General features: G+C 37.9%; 2 protein-coding genes across 2 annotated transcripts; both read right to left on the reverse strand.

The window, feature by feature from the left end:
- On the reverse strand, nucleotides 1–1888 carry LOC112192680 (histone-lysine N-methyltransferase SETD1A). The gene is made up of 2 exons (XM_024332530.2): nucleotides 1728–1888; nucleotides 1–1422 (listed from the first exon to the last, which is right to left on the reverse strand). Exon 2 carries the CDS (start codon nucleotides 1409–1411, stop codon nucleotides 362–364), a length of 1050 nt encoding a protein of 349 aa, XP_024188298.1. The 5' UTR covers nucleotides 1412–1422; nucleotides 1728–1888; the 3' UTR covers nucleotides 1–361.
- Nucleotides 1889–14015: 12127 nt separating this feature from the next.
- On the reverse strand, nucleotides 14016–16867 carry LOC112180461 (cilia- and flagella-associated protein 251). Its single transcript, XM_024319029.2, has 2 exons — nucleotides 16728–16867; nucleotides 14016–15905 (listed from the first exon to the last, which is right to left on the reverse strand). Exon 2 carries the CDS (start codon nucleotides 15856–15858, stop codon nucleotides 14269–14271), a length of 1590 nt encoding a protein of 529 aa, XP_024174797.1. The 5' UTR covers nucleotides 15859–15905; nucleotides 16728–16867; the 3' UTR covers nucleotides 14016–14268.
- Nucleotides 16868–22722: the final 5855 nt, after the last annotated feature.

The raw sequence follows: 22722 nt of genomic DNA on the forward strand, positions 1-22722 counted from the left end.
TTCACTAAGTAAACAGATTTGCATACTTATAGTTCTACTATTTATTCTTTTTCCTTTTTCAGAAGCAAATTAACACAGTCAAGGACTTCAATATCACCAAGAAATCATATGTTTTCAACTGTTGTTAGTGACTGATATATAAACATAACTACGAACTTCAAAAGAAGCTGAAACTTAAATAACCCCAGTCCTAACCTTGTCTACAATGGTGAATTGGTGTCCTTTCTCCCTACACTACTGTGCACCCTAACCTTCAGTAACAACTTTTTTCCTAACATCTACTCCACCCATGTGTCAGAAGAAAGAAATGAGTTACGGGAGGTGAGCGACCACAGATGCCTAGACGCACTGTCATAGCTGGTTAATCTTCATCATAATCTTCCTCTTCCTCATCTATCCTCCTAGTCAAATTGGCAAGTTGCATGGGATCAATGGCCATCTTTTCCATGCCTGTCAAAGGCCAACCTAGAAATTCCACATGCTTCATATCAGGCGTGAACTGTGATGATTGATTAGCAGGAACAGGAACAGGTACAGAAACAGGAACAGGAGCAGGAGCTGCAACAGGACCAGGACCAGGAACAGGAACAGAGGCTGATCTAGTTGTTGAATCCTCATTTTCATTCAAGTCCACATTCAAATCAAAATTCCGAGCAGCTGTTTCTGCACTATTGCCACCTGAAGCGTTTTCCTTTGACCCTTTAGGCTCTGTTGCATCATCCAGCAACTCAAGGGGTTCATCGAGCTTGTCCTCATGCTTATCAATGTCCAAATCATCTTCATATTTCTCATTGGGTGCACTTATCTCCTTCCCTCCTGTCCGACTACCACGTGGGCGACCTCTAGGCCTGCCCCTACCCCTTCCTCTTCCCCGGCCACTTCCAATGGTGTTACCAGCATCATGCAGCATCAGACTCGTCTTGGACTCATCATCAGTATCAGTGTCTTCATCATCGGCAACCGCTTTCCTCCCCCTTCCTCTGCCTCTACCCCTTCCTCTGCCACTTCCAACAGTATTACCAGCGTCATTCATCATCTTACCCCTCTTGGTCTCATCATCACTCTCGGTGTCTTCATCATCAGCAGCCACTTTCCTCCTCTTTGCAACAGGACATTCCTCCCCAACAGCATCCGATCCCCCAAGATCAGGAACCTTACTGACAATATCCTTCAAGAAATCAAAAACACTGAAGGTCTTGACACACTGTTTCAAATGCAGAGAATTCATGGTCTTGGCTCCCCTCTTGAGGGTTATGTCATAAGTCCGGTCACATAAATCCTGCAGAAACAGTTCCAAGGCTTTCGAAACCAGGAGAGGCACAGCCAAAGCTATCTTCCCAACATCCTCATCGGTTTGCATAATCTTCTTAATTCGAGCCGCGGGGAAACGAGTATCAAGCTTCTTCCTCATAGTGTCAAATTCTGACCATCAAATCAGAAATTAGCCCCAAAAACAAAGGAACTTAACTACTCTAAATCAGGACTACAATCAACTAAGAAATTAACAAAAGCAAAGCTATTGCAAAATCAAGCCCTAGGAAAACACCAAGACTAAGAAGATTCCATACTCCTCTAAAAACCAACATCCTAATAGAGTCTAATAGCTACATAACCATCTATGAGATTGAAAGATAAGAATCAATTAAAACATAAACCCTAGAGCCTAAACCCTAAATTAATACTCTGGAAAGCGGTAGATAGGAAAAAGAGGAGTTAAGAGGACAAACCTGGAAGAGTCCGTCAGCGGTGGTTAGGGACGATCGAGAAGATGAAGCGCACGAGAAGAAGAAGCAGAGAAGTGATTAAGAAGAAGGAGAAGAAGACGAAGAAGAAGAGTCATGTAAAAGAAAATGGAGGAGGAAGAAGAAAGAGAATAAATATTTGTTGGGCGGTCAAACGACAATTTTTATTTTCCAGAATGAATGGGGGAAAGTGAGGTCATGCCTGATGCTAGGGTAGTAGGGTTTGGGCTCGGGTTTGTTTTACCCGTTTCTGTGGTTGGATCCATATGCGCTAGTGTTTTCTTTCCTCGTTCTTTTTTGGAAAAAGAGAAAAAAATACAAACAGTACCCAACCTATGGGCTACTCTGAATTTTTATACCCAAACTTCCGAAACTATCACAATGGTACTCCAAATATCCCGCCCGACCCAACATATATACCTACCGTCCATGACGGCGTTAACCCCTATGCCACGATGCGTATTTTTAGGGATATTTTGGTCACTTAATTCACTTAGACTTTTTTTAATATTTTTTTCCTCTCTCAATTTTTTTTCTTCAAACCCAATTATATAACCTCTCTCTCTCTCTCAGATATATAACCCCCCCCCCCCCCCCCCCCCCTCTCTCATCCTCATTTAAACCCAGACAACCCTCTCTCTCTCTCTCTCTCTCTCTCTCTCTCTAAACTCTCTCTCTCAGATATATAACCCCCCCCCCCTCTCGTCCTCATACAAAGATTTTTTTTTTTTTTCAAACCCAATTCCAAGGCTTTGAAACTAATATTTGTGTATATAAAAGAAGCTCAAGTACGCAAGTACCATCCAAAGTAGTTCCAGATCAAAATTCAAGTCAAAATAAATAGCACCAGCCACAGACTCCACAATATCTGCAAGAACTTTAGGGGCTTCTACAGACCGTCCAAATACAGGCGTCTTCTCCTCTTCTCATCTTATAGCTTCAGTAAACTCCCTAACCTAATAAAAGTTCATCAAATTTATCCAGGAAAGCAAAATCCAAAATTCTAACCCAGACAACCCTCTCTCTCTCTCTCTCTCTCTCTCTCGTCCCCATTCAAATCCAGAAACCCAGAAACAATCAACAATGGTGGAGCCTACCATAAACCCATTAACGATGGTGAAATGGTGAATTAATAGCAAAAATCACTTTCTGACACCCAAAGAAGTAGCAATCAGCAGTGGTGGAGTCTAAGCTCTAACAGAGCCGATCGAGAGACCTCGACAACCTCTTTTCTGTTTTCCTCTAATTTTTCTCACAATCACTTTCTTCACACTTAATTCCGTTTTGTTTTCTGCTCTTGTTTTCGTCGTTGCGTGTAAAAAAGGGGTTTGCAAGAAGAAATCTGGGGGAAGATAGTGTTTTTATTAGCTCTGATTGTTTACTTTGGGGTTGATTGTTTTTGGGTCGGTTGATTTTAGGGGAGATATGAAGTGGATTGTGAGAAATTTTGCGTTTTGATTAGCTTAAATGTGGAAGTTTGAGAGGTGCCGATTTCGGCCTCAATTGCGAACACCAGAAGGTCCTCATTCCAAAGCTATAAATTCAAGCGGCATGGAGGAAGGTGTTCCTCCAACTGATGGCAGTGGTGCTCAAGGTTTGAGAGCTGAGCATAGAGACCCAAAAGAGAGAGGGTAGGTCTGTTGAAATCATCAGAAGAAAGAAAATAAAATTGAGAGAGGATTCTGGATTTCATTCTTTTGGCAATGGTCTGGAGAAGATGATGGGAGAGTTGGGAGGAAGAAGAAAATTAAGAGAGCTAGAGGAAGAAGAAGAAATCTAGTGAAAGGACGAGAATATCCCTCAAAGTTTAACAGTTGACTAATTCTGTAACGGCCAACAGTGTTTTAGGTACTAAAGTTAGGTCGGGGTCCTAAAGTGATAGTTTTGGAAACTTAGGTACAGAAATTCGGAGTCAGTCATAGTTTGGGTACTGTTTGTATTTTTTTCCCTTGGAAAAATCATTTAGTGCTGGGCTACATTTTACAAAATAAAAAAAAAACCATTTTCCTTATATGGTACTCCGTCTTTGGTTCCTTATAACTTTTGGTATCTGACAAAAAAATATATATATCAATACGGTACCTAAAGTTTTCTGCCCGATCGAGGATTGGTACATATGGCCGTTAGCTCCGTTACGTCGTTTGCCAGCTGGCAATTTTGATCATAAAATGACCAATTTACCCTTCTTTTTTTTTTTAAATAACCCTTTATTCTTTTTTTGTTTTGTTTTTTCCTCAATTCTTTTTTGAACGTTTTTTCCTCAGTTCTCCTCCATTTTTGTAATTTTCAAGCTTCTTTTCATGGAATTACAAAACAAATTGATGTGAATCCTTCTGGGTTTTTACTACTCTTTGCATCACGAATCCATTGAGGTATGTTTTGAATCTTATGGTTTAATTTTTTGAGAATTCCCAAAATGTGGAATTTCTAGAGTTCTTGATGAATTTTCAAATTCGGGTAACGAATTGATTCGACCGAACATTGGGTATTGCTCTATTATGTCTTACATTGATTCAAACGCATCATCTTCTCCAGACCATTACCAAAAGAAGAAACTCAGAATTGGGGCATATTAACTTCATTTCTTGGATGCCTGAATAATGGCCTCGTTTCAGACTTTCAGTACATAAGCTGTTTGGAATAGCTAGCAAACAAAACAGATAGTTGGGCCATAAGGAAGACTAAAATATCTCTAGCTAACAATGCAGCTATGCTCCTTGGATCTAGAGGCAATGCAAAAGAAGTAGGGGCAATGAATTTATGCTCCTTGTAATGGCCGCACTAGAGTCACACAGTCTCTCACACACTCTAGAACCTTGATTTCGTTAACGGTTAAATTCCGATAAGGGGCCGAGAGCAAACAGAGCAACCTAACCCATCGCTATGGCCTCGTGCGCCACTACCTTCCTCTACAACCACGCCGCCGTATTAACCTCACCTTACTCGCCTCGAAAGACTAGAACCACCGCAAGAAGCCTCCGAAGGCGGAGGAGCTCTCTCAGACCAACCACCATCATTGCCAAGCAGGACCAGAAGACTGCGTTGCAGTACCGGAAGCTCGGCGACTCGGACCTCGAAATTAGCGAAATCAGTGAGCAAAAGTCGGAGAAATCTGCCTCCAAGGGTCCAGATGTGGAAGTCACCGTTTCTAACCGGCGACGGACTAACGGCTCACCATTGAAGCTGGTGAAGTGTGAGGACTGAGAAAAGTGAAAGGAAGGTGCAGAGCACCGTTTCTTTAGGTGGTTTTCGTGTTTGTGTTTACTAATTGGGAATTTGATTCTGAAATGTTGTATTTGAAGCAGCCAAACTCCCGAATTTGGGGTTCATTTGGTGAATGATTTTGAAGACGAGTTGGAATTGGATTTTGGGTCTGGGGTTTTGATTCGGCTGTGCATGATATTCTGATAGGGCCTTGAGCTTGTGCTCGAGGATCTGAGTTTCTGGAATATTTATAATGGCCTCGTCGGAAAATGCGCCAGAGTAGCCGCCGTCCTCCCATGCTGGAGGAGACGAGGAAGTTATTACTCCTCCTCAGCACATAGATATGCAGAAAGAGAGAGAGAGAGAGAGATATGCTTAGAAAAAAAAAAAAAAAAAAAAAATTAAGGCATGAAAGGACGAAAATACCCTTAAAAAATTGCCAGCTGGCAGATGACGTAACGGAGTTAACGGCCATATGTACCAATCCTCGGTCGGGCAGAAAACTTCAGGTACCGTATTGATATTTTTTTTTTGTCAGGTACCAAAAGTTATAAGGAGCTAAAGGCGGGTTATCGTGCGGACCATTTTCCCATTAAAAAAAAAGGGCAAAGTACAAAAAAAGGTCATAAAATGGAGTAGGTAATGATAAAAAACTCCACCATATTTACATATTTCCACTTCTGCCCTTTTATCTGTATTTGCTCTTCTGTCCGTATTTATCCTGGTACTTTTACCTTTTCATTTTTATCTTTACTGTTTTATTTTTACCGTTACTGTGAAGAAAAAATATTTATAATTATTTCCTTTATGACGGAGCGTGGTGCATCCATATCTTAAATTTATGATTTTAAGCATCTATTATTGCTAGAATTCATCATCTATATTCGAAGGTAAACAGTGAATTTTCATTATTCATAATTTCTATCGTTAGCAGAGTTGAATTGCTTACTGCATGCAAAAAAAAAGCTAGTAAAGAATCGCAAGAAGAATGAGAAAAGTTAGAAAAATTGAAAAATTTTAGATCAAGACTTGGTCAAAAAACTCTAAATTACAGGGATATTATCTATCGAGTTCAAAGAAGAATCTATCAAGTTGAAGAAGAAATAAAAATAATCAAAGAAACTCTCGAAGAAAAACAGAAACCTCTTGATTATTTGAGCATCGGTTAGATCCCTTCTAGCTGGTGTCAGAGCCTGTTTTGCTCAAAAACAAGTAAAGAAAAGCTTATGCCTCAAAGTTGACTTCTCTTAACTAGCAAAAGAGAATGCAAACGTAAGAATTACCAAACTTTTTTTACTGAAATACGAATTCATAAGATGGAAAGGAAAATTAAGACATGCCCTTAAGGACCAACTAAGTTCTCAGCCTTTAAGTCAAAGGATAGTGACAGTTTTGACCTTGAACTTGAAGATTGATGTAGGACCTTGAAACTAGAAGCTCTCAAAAGTGCTTCCTGCAAGCATTTAACTATATCCATCAACTTCCTTTCATCCATCGACAGGCGAAGTCGCCACTGCCGTATAACATAACTACTAGAAATATAATTGTAAGATAAGTAATCAACTAAAAACAAAGCCAAAGGTCATCACCAAAAACCAGCAAAACGACATTCAGCTCCTACTATGAAACCCATCATTCAGTATCTGAAAACCATGCAAACACATCAAACCCAAAAAGGCAAAAACTCTAAGGAAGAAAAAATAGCAATTCTCATAAAAAAAATCACACAAACCAATGTAGGCACAGACCCATAAAAAGCTACACAAACCCATAAAAAGCTACTAAAGAAACAATGATAATGGTTTGCAGATGATAACACGAACAAAAGTGATGAACTTTGCATGAAAAAACGTACCCGATGATGAAAAAGCTCATGAATTTGGGAACTCAATTGGATGAAAAATCAAAGAAAGAATGGAATAAAGTGAATGGAGGATTGTCTGATGCAATCAAAGAATTTGACAACGGTAGAGGAAAGAATTTGACAACAGTGGAGGAAACACGTACATAGGTTAGGGGAATCACTGTTTATAAGGGGTTTGAACTTTAGAGTAGAGAATTTCGAACACACATGGGTGCAAGGATTTTTGCATAAATCACTAAAGAAAACCAACATGCTGACTTGACCTTTACTTTTTATTATGAAATAGTATGTATGTTAGATGCATATGAAAACATATTTAAGCTTGTAGTTGCTAGGTAAGTAGATCAAGCAATTATTAAGGATGAAGCCAAAGATGAAAACATAAAGAACTCTATAATGATGAGTCAATTAAGTCAGATACGATGTATGAGGAGGTTAGATGAAGAACTCAGCAAAAGTAAATAATAAAACCAAAATTGAACAACATCAATCTTTTGGGCCAAGATAATGTTACTTGGGATACTCAACTAGAGCAATTACTACAACTTGTTAAACTAACAGGAGGTATTCAATTGATACTCAAATTAGAGGTAGTGCAGCAACATGGGGATATATTTTGTGTAGTCAACTCCTACTCCTGCAATTTAAAAGCATGTTGTTAGTTCACAAAGGCCATGATAAACATTTTCTAGATCCCAATTTGTTCGCAATTTGTGAATCAGTCATTATTTGCTACCTACATTTTGTAACGAGCAACAAAACATTAATGAGTAGAAACTAACCTCATTAATTGATGGAGGATCTACATGGCAGAGGTCATTGAAAGTCTATAAGAGACGTGGCAAAGAAGGTTCCAAGGCTCAAGCCTTGATCTGGCACTCAGTAGGCGATGATGTGTCAACATGGGAACTTGACTGATTTGGGGTCAGCAAGTATTTGGAAAGATTTATGATTTCTTTTCTTATTAGGATTCGTTTTATTCTTAGGAGATATTTTTAGGGAATCTTCTTAAGCCTAGAGATGTTAGGATTACTTGGTCCTAATTGTTCAAGGGTTGTTTTAGCTTCTCTATATATTGAAGCCTTTGTAGTCTTTTATTTGGCAGATTAAGATTAATAAAACTGACAGCATTTGCTATCCTTGGTTGTGTGACTCAACCCCTTCCTAGGTGTGACTCCTAGAACCTACTGGTGTGATTCCAGTAGTTACCTTTCTGTTTCTTAGCTTACTGCAAATTATCTCTACAGCAACCTAATTAGTTCTACAATTTACATATTGGTCCTACATCATCAATGCTACATGACTCCTCCAAAATGTCAAATCGGATAGCCATCCTTGCCAAGGCTTGCACCGCCATTGATAGAGAAAACCTCAAGGAAAAACGCGAAATCCGACCCCAACTCAAACATGTAGAGCAGCAACATCAATGTGAGGTTGAGAATCATTCCCAAAATCTCTGCTACCTCAGATACCCTGATTTCTCTTCTTTAAAGAGGAGCAGAGAAAGAATATACATGGAGAGTGAAAACTAAAATGCTAAAAAAACCGGTGAGGTATACAGTGATAGAAACCACCACTACTACATATGTACTTTGTAACGATAGAAAATTATGTCGTTAACGTCATAAAAGGCATTTATAAATAACATTTTTTCAGAAAACGTCATGGAAGGTGGCCCATAAGAATAAGAAAGTCAGAGCGCAATAATTTAATGGCAATTTTCAAACGCTGTCAAATATTTTCTGTTACGATGACGTTTTGTAAAAACTCCATTAAATTTATGACGTTTAGCAAACACCATGCTAGACAAAACAACGATGTTTGGTTGTCAAACGTCATGACCAATAAAGCTTTTAAAATAAATTTTCATCAAGTCACTCACTCTTTCCTTTCTCTATTCCATCTTTTCCAGTCTCCTCTCAAGTCTCTCACTCTTGTCCTTATTTCCCCGACTCTCTCCCTTACACGAAGAAAATTTGAACAGAATCAAAAACCCCAAATCAGGTATGTGAAATTCATTTGGTTAGGTGGTTCACTGGCCCTAGGTTCATAGTCATCGGTAAAATCTTAGTCATGAACTTTTTTTTGCCAATTTAAAGAGATTTTATGTTGGATTTTCTAATGTTATATGTAGGAAATTGGAGAGAATCAATTTGTGTATCCACCTTATTATAGTGTCTATCTCTATCTCTTAGGGCTGGCGTTTTGGGCCGAACCAGCCGAGTTTCGAACCGGCACATACTATCTTAGGCCGAAATCTCAGCTTGCCGAATATTTGGCTCGGCTGAGCCGTACCAATGGCTTGCTTTGGCTAGGCTACGGTATGAGATATTGCACGTATACATACCGAATGATATACAAAATATATTAAAAAAAATTTAGAGGTAGGGTTTGAACCCCTCACCTCCTACACAATAGCCCAGCTTCCAACTACTAGAGCACGAGCTAATCTCAATAATATATGTACAAAGTTTATATATATGTCGTTCTTAGATGATAGATTAAACAAAACTTATTTATCCCTCTCTCTCTCTCTCTCTCTCTCTCTCTCTCTCTCTCTCTCTCTCTCTCTCTCTCTCTCTCTCTCTCTCTCTCTCTCTCCAGTCTCTTCTAGTCTTCTTCTCAACTCTTCTTCTTCTTCTTCTTCTTCTTTTTCTGCAACTTTCTTCTTCTTCACAGACTAGTGGCTTTGCTCAAGTTCTGCTTTATCTCTTCTTATTCTCATCTTTTTTCTTTTTTCTTCCTCCCAATCCCCATCAAATCAACATCAGATCATCAGAAGATCAACATCAGATCATCCTCCTCTAATTAGTGATTACCACATCTTCCATCATCATATTATCCTCATCTCCAACATCATGAATCTCTGGTGGAGGAGGAACAATAATATGCTCAAAATCATCAAATTTCATACATTTTGCTTGTTGAATGATACCAACCAAAATCCCGGCCTGCTGATAGTCGGTATACCGACTATGTCGTATCGGTGGCGGTTTGAAAATCTCGATACCGACGGAAGTCGGTTCGGTAGATGGTTTGGGTAAAAATGCCTCGGTTTAGTACCAAGGCAAGCTCTACTATCTCTAATGGGTCTCCATTTGCATATTAGGGTTTTAACTGTTTCTTGCTCCAGCTGCTATTGGGATTGGTTTATCAATCTCAGTGCTTTCGTTTATCCACTCAAAAGGTGTCATTTATGCTTGCACCTTTTGGATTTGTCTGAAGGAAGTGATATGACCAAAGTCAAATGGTACAAGCGAAAAGGTACCTTACCATTTTAAGGGGTACATATACTTCAATATAAATGATTCATTCTCTTCAAAATGAGATAATCCCAAATAGTCCTAAGAAGATCCTAAGGAGATCTAAGCCTTCGATATTCACCAGTGTCATGTTTTCTTACACATAAAACTACTAGAAACTAGGGAGCCCTTCTAATGAGGACCACTAAATTGAGAACTAGTTGAGGACTTTTGTGTTAGACCCACTTTTCGATCACATTTCTATAATCAACTGTTAGATATTTAGATATTTATGTGTAGATCATTTATGCAATTTTTCAACCAAATTAAAAATCATTAAGGCATTCATAATAGTGACTTATCAATTATGAACATGAATTATTCATGCTTGACAGATTTGGTTTGTCCATTGATTTGATTTAGTTGGATACCTTAAACATCATCAATTTGAAAGAAAATTTTCACTCTACTCATGCATACAAAAATATCTAATTGTTGATTTGCCGTAATGTAATCGAAAAGTGAGTCTCTTAAACCGTTGATTAGAAAGTCCTCATTATAGTGGTCCTTATTAGAAGGGCTCCTCACAATTAGTTTCTAGTAACCTTGAGCCATCTTAAACCTTCTTTTAAGTGTTTAGGCTAGTTTTCGTGAGTGCAAAATGAAGACCACAATAGCATTGTGCTGGGCTTCATTGTATCCTAAAGGCATATTTGATTACTCTCCTTTGCCCATGTGATAGTGGGATAAATAATGTCTTAAGGAAAGCGTTGCTACAACATGCCTTAAAAGCATAAACTCTCTCAATATCCATACCCATAAATTTGTTCTGACACATTCCAAGTTCTGCCTTCCGAAAATCCTCCACTAGAGCATCATTACTCATGGTCTTTATATCAATAGCAAAATGTTTCAGCACACCACATCTAGTCCAATTTTCATTTCAAAAGGTAACTCGACCTAGAACCGTGTCTAATCCTCCATACTAAACCTTGTCTCAGAAGATTAGCACCATAGCAATTCCATACCAGGTACTATAGCAGTTTTGGGGATTGTTATAACTAGACAGTTAGGAAGGGGTGTGTATTGTATTTGGATTTGTGCAGACTTTTTTTAAATGACAAACTTTTTGAAAAGTCCACATACTCTTTAAAAAGTTGATAGACTGGTAAGGATTTCTTAAAACCATTGATTTTAGCAACAGATTTTTATTGATTCATGAAAATCTATATACTTTATTATGAATGACTTCTATAGATTTTGTAGGATATACAAAATATAAATATATATATATATATAAATAAAAAAAACAAATGCAGCCCAAACACAAAACAAAATAATAACTTGTTGTCTCTTCAATGCTCCAGTATATTCTAATAAAAATTGACTCAAATAAATGATTGTTAGTCTGTCTAGCGAGTTTGTTCTCATTCCTAATCTCCCAACAACATAAATATACAATATAGATCACTTGATGTGTATGGTTAATTATTCTCATCAATTTTATTTTTGCTGATTAACATATATTGTAGCAATATTGGTCAATGTCTTGATCTATAATCAATCAATTGAAATTCAATTGTTCAACCTTTTTTTGAGCCATAATATAAATTCAAATTAATGAGAATAATTAATTAATAAGATAAAATTTAGTATGGTTCAAGGTCTTAGGGTTAGACCACAATATTTGAGTTTTAGGGTCTCATAAATTATTTTTATTGCTATTAGGGTTCGAAGTATCACAATTGAAAAAAAAAAACAAAAATCACATTCAACAACTGCAATAAACATATTGGGTATAAAAAAAGGTTGATATCATAAAAGATTAGAGAAAAGACAAAAAATTTAGAAAGAGAGATGATGAAGGACAAACTTCTTCGTGAGTAGAGAGAAGAACTTCGATAGACCTTTTTTTTTTTTTTTTTTTTTTTGAAGAGGACACTTTGATAGACTTTTTGAAATCTTTGGTCTGGAGGCTGGAAAATTATTGGAGTTTGGTATGTATAGTTAACACTACAAAGTTCATGATTATCTATGATTTTCTAATTCCATAAGTATGAATGATATTTTGAATACCTCTGTATTTTTATTCATTTTTAAAAGTCCTAATTGAATACCCCTAGATTTTGGTGGAATTCATGAAGTCTTTAAAAAATCCTAATTGAATACCCCAAGACTTTCATGGACTGTTAAAAGTCTATATTGAATACACCCAGACTTTTAAATTCTATAGATTTCTTTAAAAGTTCCACTAATTCCATATACAATACACCCCCTGAAGTGCCTTTGAGATACGTAGACATTGTAACTTCTGCTCTAAAGAGCATTATCCCCTTGAATCAGTCTCCAACTGACCTTAGCTAGCAATGAATGCATAATTTGTTGTCCCAAAACCATAACTCTATTTTATTATCAAAACAAAACAATAAAAACAACAAAGAAAAACAAAAAAAGAAATCTTTTGTTTTGATGTAAACAACTCAGCCTTACTGCAGTTAGAGAGTGAGCACATCAGCAACCATGTTGATCTCTCTATAGACAAGACGTACAAGAAATGTTACCTCTGTGTCGCGCGGGTTCTTATTTTCAGCTGTTTATGATTAATAGACTTGATTCTTTAAGGTACCATTATTGTGGTAGTGACTGTGAATTTGATGTAAACAGAATATTATTTAAAAATCAAAGTGATTGCAATTGTTGCCACTATGAAATGCTTTTCAGAATATGAACAATTGCATGGTTTCTGAATAAATACATAACAACCAAACCTGACAATTTGGTAAATTGACAGACATGGAAAAAGTTAGGAGACAACTGAAAAAGTGACTGTGAATGGAGACATGCAGTTGAGGAAGATAGTAATGCGGATTAATTGAAGGAAGGTCCAGTCTATAAGGGAGTCTAGGGTTCAAATAGTACTTGTTGAAATCAGAGGAAATCTAAAATTCATCTCTAACTTTAGGGTGCAATGTGAAATTATCAAAAAGAAAAATAGCATGTAGGAAAACTGTGTCGTACTCTCTTATAAAGTTTGAGAATATAAGAAAGTGATTGTGTGGATTTTGTCCTAGAAGTATGTTCAAAATAAATTTTGATGGTTTAGTTTCTCACAATGGTGATGCTGCTGCTGGCTTCATTCGCAACAGATGATAATGGAAACCCAGTTATTGATGGATCAAGAAGAATTGGTCATACAAAAATATCCGGCTTTATGCAAGTTACGGCTCTACAGAGAGAGAGAGCTTTTGTTTCAAACTCAAGGCATCAACTGTAGATGTGAGTGTAAATTTTTTTCTTTTTTCTCAAAAGCGTAATACTTGTTTGGAGTAGAAAATTACTTTTGTAATCTTGATCAGGCATCAATAATCTGGATGTTGTTGCAAACTTGCAATGGCATTCACACCAAGCTCGAGATATGTTGAAATCAGAATAAATCGTAGATTGTTGTGCCTCAGCTTTCTCCAGAGACGTGATTAAGGTAGCTTTTCTCTCAGCCTTCTTTGTTCCTCAGTAACTATTGTATCAATTTCGGGGATGAAAATTCTTCAGTTGAGTTGCTGATACAGTTTTCAATTTGCAAATCGAGGAATTAGTGGAAGTACGAATCAAAGATTGTTCAAGCATATGGAAGCCACCCACATGATATACCGTTTTATTTCATATTGTTTAGTAAACCAAAAGATTAAAGACCACGTAATGAGTGCAAAGAAAGTGATAAAACATTAGTAGAATGCTGTGTTGCTTAGGAGGTGAAACATTTAGCTCTTGGCATTTACAACAAAGCAACAACCATTCCATTTACTCCCTCAAGAAAATCATTACCATTGGCATCAGTAAAAGCTCCAATTCATATGACATCACTTTATCAACTTGGATCATTGATCAATTCATTTTTCCAGTCAATTTGGAAGCACTGTATAAGAGTGGTGAAATAATGGACTCTGGTTAGGCACAGAAATGGAATTGACAAATGAAATGAAAGCAAGGGTGAGAAGCTAAACATAATACAGTGGAAAGCTTAATTTAGTTTTACAGATTAAAGCTGCTGATGATATAAACTAGCCTACATTTTACTTGCTGTATTGATATTCTAGCCATAGACAAATTCATAAACACTAAACCTCACTGCATAGGGGATTTCATCCCACCTTGCATATCAAAACCAAACGCAAGCATGAAAACTGAAAGCACCAGAAGAACCCAAAGACCATAATCATCATTCTGCTGCAGCCTGTCCATTCTCATTGCCCTCTGTTTTCATCTCTGGCGATGTATCTAACTCTGTGCGAGCCTCTTTCTTGTCTTCGGAGACGAGGGAATCAGAAGAATCGATGGGGCCATGCTGAACTGCATCCTCAGTCCCATTTCTAGAGTCTGAACTGTTGCCAGTCTTGCCGGATTCACTTGTGCCATTCAAGTCTTTGTTCTTGGTGGCCTCTTCATTCTTTATTTCCTCATTCTTGTTGGCATCTTCATTCTTCAATTCTTCATTCTTTGTGGCATCCGTAGACTCATTTATTGTTGAAGACCTCGAGTCATCCTCCAGTTGAGCTGTGCCATTAGATCTTAAGATCTTTTCGGATACATTACTCTCTACCTTATTACTAGAAACTGTTGAATTAGAATCTGAGTGATAATTATCAGAAATTGTGTTATTAGTCTGTTCCACAACCAAGGTTTCTCCAGCAATTCCCTCTCTAGTAGTCATACCATCCAATGTACCATTTTGAGAGTGAGCTGACACAGATACAGTTTCTGTTCCATTTGCCTGGTTGACTTCCAGTGAGTTGTTGCTCGATTCTGTAATCACATTTGTCGAGTTATTGTCTGCTTCTGGTATATCATCGGACTGTACTTTCATAGTTGCATTTAAAACTGAGCTGTCCACAGGATTGGACAAATTTTCATCAACTTTCTCCTCACTTGCAGCCACACTTACAGTGCCATTTTCGGCCGTACTACCATCTAACAATCTTGAATTGTTTTGGTTTCCATTTACATCCTCAGCGTAATTAGATTTTATCTCCTTTTCCAGAGAGCTGCTTCCAGAGTTCTCATTTCCACTTTCTGAACTTACTTTCTCAGTTTCAGTGCTTATAACTTGGGCATCATGGGTCACTGCACTAGAAGCATCATCCCCCTTGTAATGTTCCTCTCGTGCCTCATGAGCATTCTTATCACCTCCATTGTTGTCTTGATTGTCTGATGAGTTATCATTTTCTGCTCGACCCTCTCTCTCTTCCCTCTCATTCTGGTCACCATCCTTCTCATCACCCTCATCTTCTCTTTCTTTCTCTTCATCTAAAATGTCTTCTTCATGGTCAATTTTTCCTTCTTTTCTCTCTAGCTCATTTTCATCTATCTCATCATCTCCAGCTCCTCCCTCATCTTCTGTATCATCATTCTTGCTTTCCTCCTCCTCTTGCTCTTCTGCATCATGCTTCAGATCCTCTTCTTCTCGCTCTTCTACTTCATGTTTTTGATCTTCTTCTTCTCGCCCTTCTACCTCATGCTTCTCTTCTTCGTCTCCAGCAGTTTCTTCTTCCTCCTCTTCCTCTTGTTTCACATTTTTACTGACATCCTTGTGAGGAAGGTCTTTCCTTCCAAGTTTCAGAAGCTCACCTTCACTCAGGGATTTGATTGAGGCTTTTGCAGCTTTCTCATCCAACGCCAATTTCTTATCATGGGAATGCTTGAGCTGATAAAGCAACCAAAAGCAAACCCCAAGGAGCAGGGCAATCTGCAAAATATGCTTCACCTTGATTCGTTTGGTTCTGTGATTCCTACTTGGCGGCTTCTTCAACATGATGTACACTTATCCTAGCAGTACCCTACCCCAAACTTGACTTCTCCCTGCATACATGCGAGTCTGAGAAACCTGCCTATATGATAAGTCTAATACACTCCAGAAGTCTAATAAATCTATATCATAAGAGTATAACGCTGCGATGCAAATCACTATGTTTTTTCTACTTTTTTCTATGTTAAATATTAACAGCATACAATGCAAAAGGCTAAACCAAATATGGCCATCTAATAAATCTTGAACTGTCACAGTGTCTTGATTATCATTATGAAATTGACATTCACATTCCTTTAGAAACCTAATGTTAAAACACATCTAATTTGCCTCAACTTGGATACAGAACACCTTACAATCCTAATCTACACCAATTGGAGATCACAAAAAGGGAAAGAGATACAGAACACCTCACAATCTTACATACACTAATTGGAGATAACAAAAGGAAAAGAAAATTACAAAAAGACAAAAGACAAAAGCCCCATTTCCTTCTCATAAGAAAGCTACAATCTTTGTTAAAAAAAAAAAAACCCCAATCCCAAAAATTTGGTGTAAACCACAAAAAAAAAGTGAACTTCAGAATGGCAATCCTAACTGGGCAACAAAGCAAAGCAAACCCCAGAACCCCCTTGAAGCAAACACTACCAGAAATCATCAATCAGAGAGATTGAAAAACCCATTTTAAAACCCACCATCCAAAACAGAAAATCATAAGCATCAGAATGCTTTTGCAACAACAGGAGTGGTAGATATTCAAAAAATTAGAGAAATTACAGTACCATAAAAAATGGGAAACTGGGATTGAGTAATTGAATAGAACCCTTGAATGGGGAACAAAAGGAAATGCGATAGATGGAGGAAGAAGAAAGTACCTGAGAAGCAAGCGGTGGGAGTCAAAGCTTTGAGTTGGAAATTACACCAGTGTGAGAGAAAAGACTTTTAAGGTAGTGAGAGAGTGAGTGAGGAAGTCCGTGTTTTTCTCTACTTTAGTGGAGACTTGACTTCACCAGATTCCATTCCAAACGAGTGTAACGAATAAAATGAGGAAATCTAGTTGTTACTGGTTATTTTCATATAAAATTAAATTAAATTAAATTAAAAAAATGGTTATTTGCTAAAAATTCATAATTTAAAAAGAAAATTAAAACCACGTGGTGTGGTGTGTTGGTCGAATGGCCTAGTCTGGAACTCCCAGGTCTAGCGTTCTTCTTGAGTCTGCAGTGCAGTGAATTAGTCTAGCTTTCGCCGCAATGTTGGTGCATAGGTATGTGAGTTACTAACAGCTAACTACCTGATTAAAAAAAAATTAAAAAAAATTAAAATGACAAATAAGAGAATGTCAGTGCTTCTTTTTCATCTTTGGCTCTAAGGAGTATCTTTAACAAGACTAGATATATTTTGTACTTATGTTATAAGCTTAAGTTGATTACTTGTTCACAGATCTGATCACTTTGTAGTTGAATTGATTAATTGAAAAAGGAATAAAAAAATTGGATTGATAAAATTCTATTTGCTTAATGCGCAAAAATATGAAGTTAGGGTTGAAACTCTATAATACCTTAAAACTTTTTGACAAAAGAAATTAGGTACCTATAAATTAACAGGTTGGTGCCTTCAAAATATGTCAAAAATTTCTCGTTGTCAAGTTCAAAAATGTGATTTGAGGATCTAGTGCAGTTTTATTAGTGTGTTCCTTTATTACTTAAGATTTTTTTTTAATTGAATGTCTTAGCTGTCATAAAAATTTCAGCTAGGTATACAAAATAGGAATCACATCCTAAAGTGTGACATAATCATCACTATCTAAGTACTCTTATATTTCCAACATGAATCTCTAACAAGAACAAAATAAAAAATAGAATGTACCAAAACATGAATCACTACCTTATGTAGAGGGCATTTCCATAAATATAATTGCCACTGTTAGAACAATGGATCAATTACTTCTCATAAATGCATGATAACTGTATTCATAGTATATGTGTGGAATATAATTACACAGAAATTATATGTAGAGCAAGTATATACTGCAGATATAGCAATATCCACATATGTGAACTTGTTTACATATTACATAACTGGATGGTTAAAATATGACCAAATTGAGTGAATCAATAGAATTCATTGACTTGTAATCTTTTAAGAGGCTTTTTCGATAATGTTATATTCTTCTCTACACGTTTTGTAGATATCGATATAGGAGTTCATCCTATAGAATATAACTCTCTGTTCCAAGGTGTTGTAGGACTGCCTTGAAATGTCAATCCACGTTTCTCTCAAAAGTTTTAGAATGTAAGTGGAAAAAGAGTTCAAAATTGATGCAAGGATTGGAGTAGCCATTGTAATTAATCCTTTCATAGAGATTCAATGCTTCAGTTTTCTCCTAACAGTAACAACTTTTCAAGCCATCTTCGATCACTTTAGATTTTCCGCTTCAAGCTTTCTTCTTCTTCACAAAAGAGATGGTTAGAGCTCCTATAAGGCTATAACAGTATATGATAATTAGCGTTCAAAGGTCAGCTCCATATATAGGCTCCATGATGGGAGCATGTTAACGATCGCGAGGTTAATTTCTTGCCCGTTAATAGCAACGGCAACCTAGCTTTCCTCTTGCTCCCATCACAGAGCTAGATGAGACAGTAGTTATAGTTAGCGAATGCACGCCAGGCTCAAGAACAAATCTAAACATTTGGGCACACAAAGTTAGCCCCTCAAGTGTGAACCTAGGTACGGTGAACAAAAAGGGCGTCAGTTATTGTGGAGTACTGTATGGAGTAACCAACTAGGCTAGAGTTTGGTGCCATAGAGCCAAACGAACGCATGCCCAGCCGAATGTCTTTGGTGGAGATCCCAAAACAGCCTTCGCAGCCATGTTCAAACAAACCACACGTTTTGCAAGCACCTACCATTTCCAACGTTTTCACCGAAGGAGTACCATAAATAGCTAAAAGAGAGTCTACTCACGTGTTCACATACTTTAGGCGTGAGAGCCACGTCCATGTGGAGCGAGTGACTCCAGCGTGGGGCGTATTCTGACTCTTTGCGCGCTCTCCAGACGAAGGCTTTTAGAAGACCAGCGCATAGACGTACAATTCTGCAGACGTGACTCTCTAAGCCAGAGTCAGTGTAACTGCTGGCACTGACTCCCATCGACCCCGGACACTTACAAATAGGGGGTTCACTCTGTTTGAGCCCAAAATAAATATTTTTCCCGACAAAGGGAACTCGAAGAAGACCGGGCCAATATCGGTGGCCCAAACTATTTATTTCCGACAAGTTCGGAATATATTGTTTAGAGGCCAAATAAGGCCTGCTTTGAGATCAAGCAATCGTGAGGCAAATCGTGATATTCATGGATTTATTAGTAATTATCAAGAGATTTGATGATTAATGGTGATTTGCTTGGTTGTCAAGACTGTGCAAAACGGGAGCATAAAATATACAGGCTGTGTGTATGGCCGAGATTACGCGAGCGCGAGCAAGATGAGTTGATATATAATTGACCATGCAATTAAGGTGGACGTGGAATAAGGGAAGCCATGCAATTAATCATGCTTGATAGCAATCCTCAAGGAATATAGTTATATATATATATATAACTATATATATATTGCATGGATGGCTGGACGTACAACATAGAGGGACATAATTATATATATCCCTATTAGTATATATATATATATATATATATATATATATATATGTAGAAGTGCGCAGAGGGTCATATAGTATATATGATGGGTATATACAATTAAACATGGCAGACAAGTTGTCCTCTTCTACTTCGAGGTAGTCCACGGCTCCTCGCAATTAAGTCCTATAGTGGACCAATTAAGCAGAAAATCAAGGGCCTCCCACATACGTGGCAATCAAGGAATGAAGTTGGATGTACGTCAAATGGAAGGGACACCATCACCTCTTAATTGCAATAATATATATATATATATATATATTATATATATATATATATATCCTTTCTGATTTGCATGCCGCCGCGAGCTACGAGAGTCCTCGCGAAGATATATATCAATATAGGATACGTACATATCCTATCACTGCATCCAAGAGGAAGATTACGTCTGAGATTCTAAGAGGCAATTAATCTTTGCCTATATTCTTGCAGTGACAGAGGCGGATAATTATTAATTATCGCCTACGATAATATCAAAACTATTAAGAGTTTTGATTTGATTCAAGGCCAATAACTGTGGCCTAAATATAGTATTTCATTCCTCTTAGGAAAGTGAATCTGCAGTAGCCTATATATAGAGGCTAAAAACGATACAGAAAGAGACCTCTCTCTAATCAATCAATCCCAGTGATTGCAAAGCCTCCCCGGAGCAAACCCTCAACCTTGTTGAAACCCGGTGACCGCCCGCCAGTCCTAGTCTCCTCGCGAGCCGACTGTCAGCCTCACCAGATCAACCCGGCGACCGTACTTCCAGTCCCAGTCTCCCCAGGAGCCGACTGCAAGCACAACCGCCACTGCTACTTCCAGCGAAGCAAGGGTAACGCCCTCGCAACCCAGCGAAGCTAAAGTCACGCTTTAGCAAACCCGTGTTCCTCTCAAATTTCCCAGTGATTGCTCTGCTCAGCTTTCAAGTTGAGTATCGATACGGTGAACGAAAAGAGACTACAACCAAAGCCCTTACCCGCGTAAGGCAAAAAGTCCTTCTCCGGAAGGCAAGAAAAGAACCCTGTGACGAGGTTGGTGCTCTCCTCGTCCACAGCGCTTGAAGAAGAAGTCAGGTCACGGGACTACCCCAACGACTGCACCCCGCGGTGCTGGCACGCCTGCGCAACCACTCGCCCAAAAGAGACTGTTTGCATACCAGCTGGTTTTGGAGCCAAACACACTCCTCATTTGCGGGGTACTGATTTGCTACCTTTTACTTTCCCGCCTAAAATGTATCCTGCGCTCTTTGAGCATTGAAGGAGAGAAGTCCGGAAACGACTTCGACCTTTCCTTACAGCCTTCGGTGAGCAGGATGCGTAGTGGGAAGATAGGCGGAAGGCATCCGCAGATCCAGTCTACATCGAAAGCACCCCTAAACAACTAGCATACCATATATAAGCTAAGCGCCTACATACATGATCTATTTTTCATAATATTGTTGAAAGATTCTTTTTTAGCTGAACCTATATGATCAATTTTGCAAAGACGAAATGGGACTATTAGACTAGTAATACATCCAATAGAACATGAAGATTTGCTGGCTTTGCTTGACGTTTTTCAGCATGTAACTTTGGCAAACCAAGTTGAATTAATTGATTGCTATATATAAGGGAATGGATAGATTTAATTCAAGCACTGCGGCTTGATAATGTCATTATCGAAAGCTAGTGAGTCCTTACAGTAGTCCAAGCAATCTCTTCTACAATTCCAAATTCGTCCAATATGGAAATGTGCTTTCGCCTCTGTTCCTGTGGTAATATTTTCATATGCAGATATGCTCGCCAGTCTTGCAATAATGTTGCTCATAGGCTTGCTAGCTAGTTTTGCTTTGAAAGCAATGTATACCTTGACCCGTATACTCACTCTCCAAAACTTATACTAGATGCATCACTAACGAATAACCATCGTCAATGATTTCATAAAATTTATAGTTCTTCTGTTAAAAAAAATATATCTAACCGTTATTGTGGGGTCAATTAGGAGATATTTATCTAGGAGGAGATATCTTGTTAAGGTGGAGATATCTAGTCAAAGCGGGAATATCTAGTCGAGATAGAAATATCCGATCGAGGCGGAAATATCTGGTTGAGGTGGAAATACATAATTGAGGCGGGAATATCTAGTCGAGGAGAAAATAAGTTGTTGAAGAGGATCGATCTCAATAGGAAAGAACCCTTCAAATAGGATCTGAGTGAGGAGAGATTTGCTCAAGAAAAAGACCGGAGTGAGGTACAATCCCTTTGAAATACAATCTATTTGAGACTCAATCCCTTCGAAGGATAATCCTCTCACAATGAATCTGAAGGAGGCAGAATTGATCCGTGGGTTATTAGCTATGAATGATTAGTAATCAGGATTCAGGAACCCCCGTGACCAAGAAACAAAACAGTCAAGGAGCTTGTTACCCTTGCGGCCGAAGCGATAGTTTTTCTCTAAGCAAATGATTTAATTTTTATTATATATATGTGTGTGTGTGTGTTATTTTTTGGGGGTGGGGATCAATGAATGGTTACACAACAGTTGTTTTTTGATTTTCAACTTTTTTTGAGGCCATAACAATACTGATGCTAGATGTCAAGGTTTTATGTCATTCTTGACGCATTTTGACAGTTGTTTTTTTATTGTCAACTTTTTTGAGGCCATAACAATACTGATGCTCACGCGTGGTCAAGGTTTTATGTTCTCCTCGATGCATTTTGATCATTCTAATATAATTAGTCAGGCATGAGGCTTAGCCTCCCAGCTTAGTTGAGTTCCAAACCCTTAGAGAGAGAGAGAGAGAGAGAGAGAGAGAGAGAGAGAGTTGTGAACAAGCAATTAACCTCACAATTTTGATAAGCAATGGTAGATTGAATGGTTTAAAAAGCAATTAACCTTACAATTTTGAAAAAATATCTCTAGCCAAACTTAAACTAAGATAATTACACCTGAAGACTTTGAGAACGTACTTGGGATTTCTAGGGTTAAAACTCTCACTTTCAGAATTATATAAAAATCTGAAGAACGAAAGAATGGGGGGTGATGACTAACAAGAAATCTCAGTTTTACCTAATTTATGAATTATGAAGACTTCTAATTTCTTCGTCGCTGGTCTTTCTAATCTATATGGCCATACAACACTTATGATACTAAAGTATCATAATTTAAATGGGAGAGGATCCTCTCCTAACCTTCTAATCCACCTAACCTAC

The sequence above is a fragment of the Rosa chinensis genome, chromosome 1, assembly GCF_002994745.2.
Source record: "Rosa chinensis cultivar Old Blush chromosome 1, RchiOBHm-V2, whole genome shotgun sequence".
NCBI lineage: Eukaryota > Viridiplantae > Streptophyta > Magnoliopsida > Rosales > Rosaceae > Rosa > Rosa chinensis.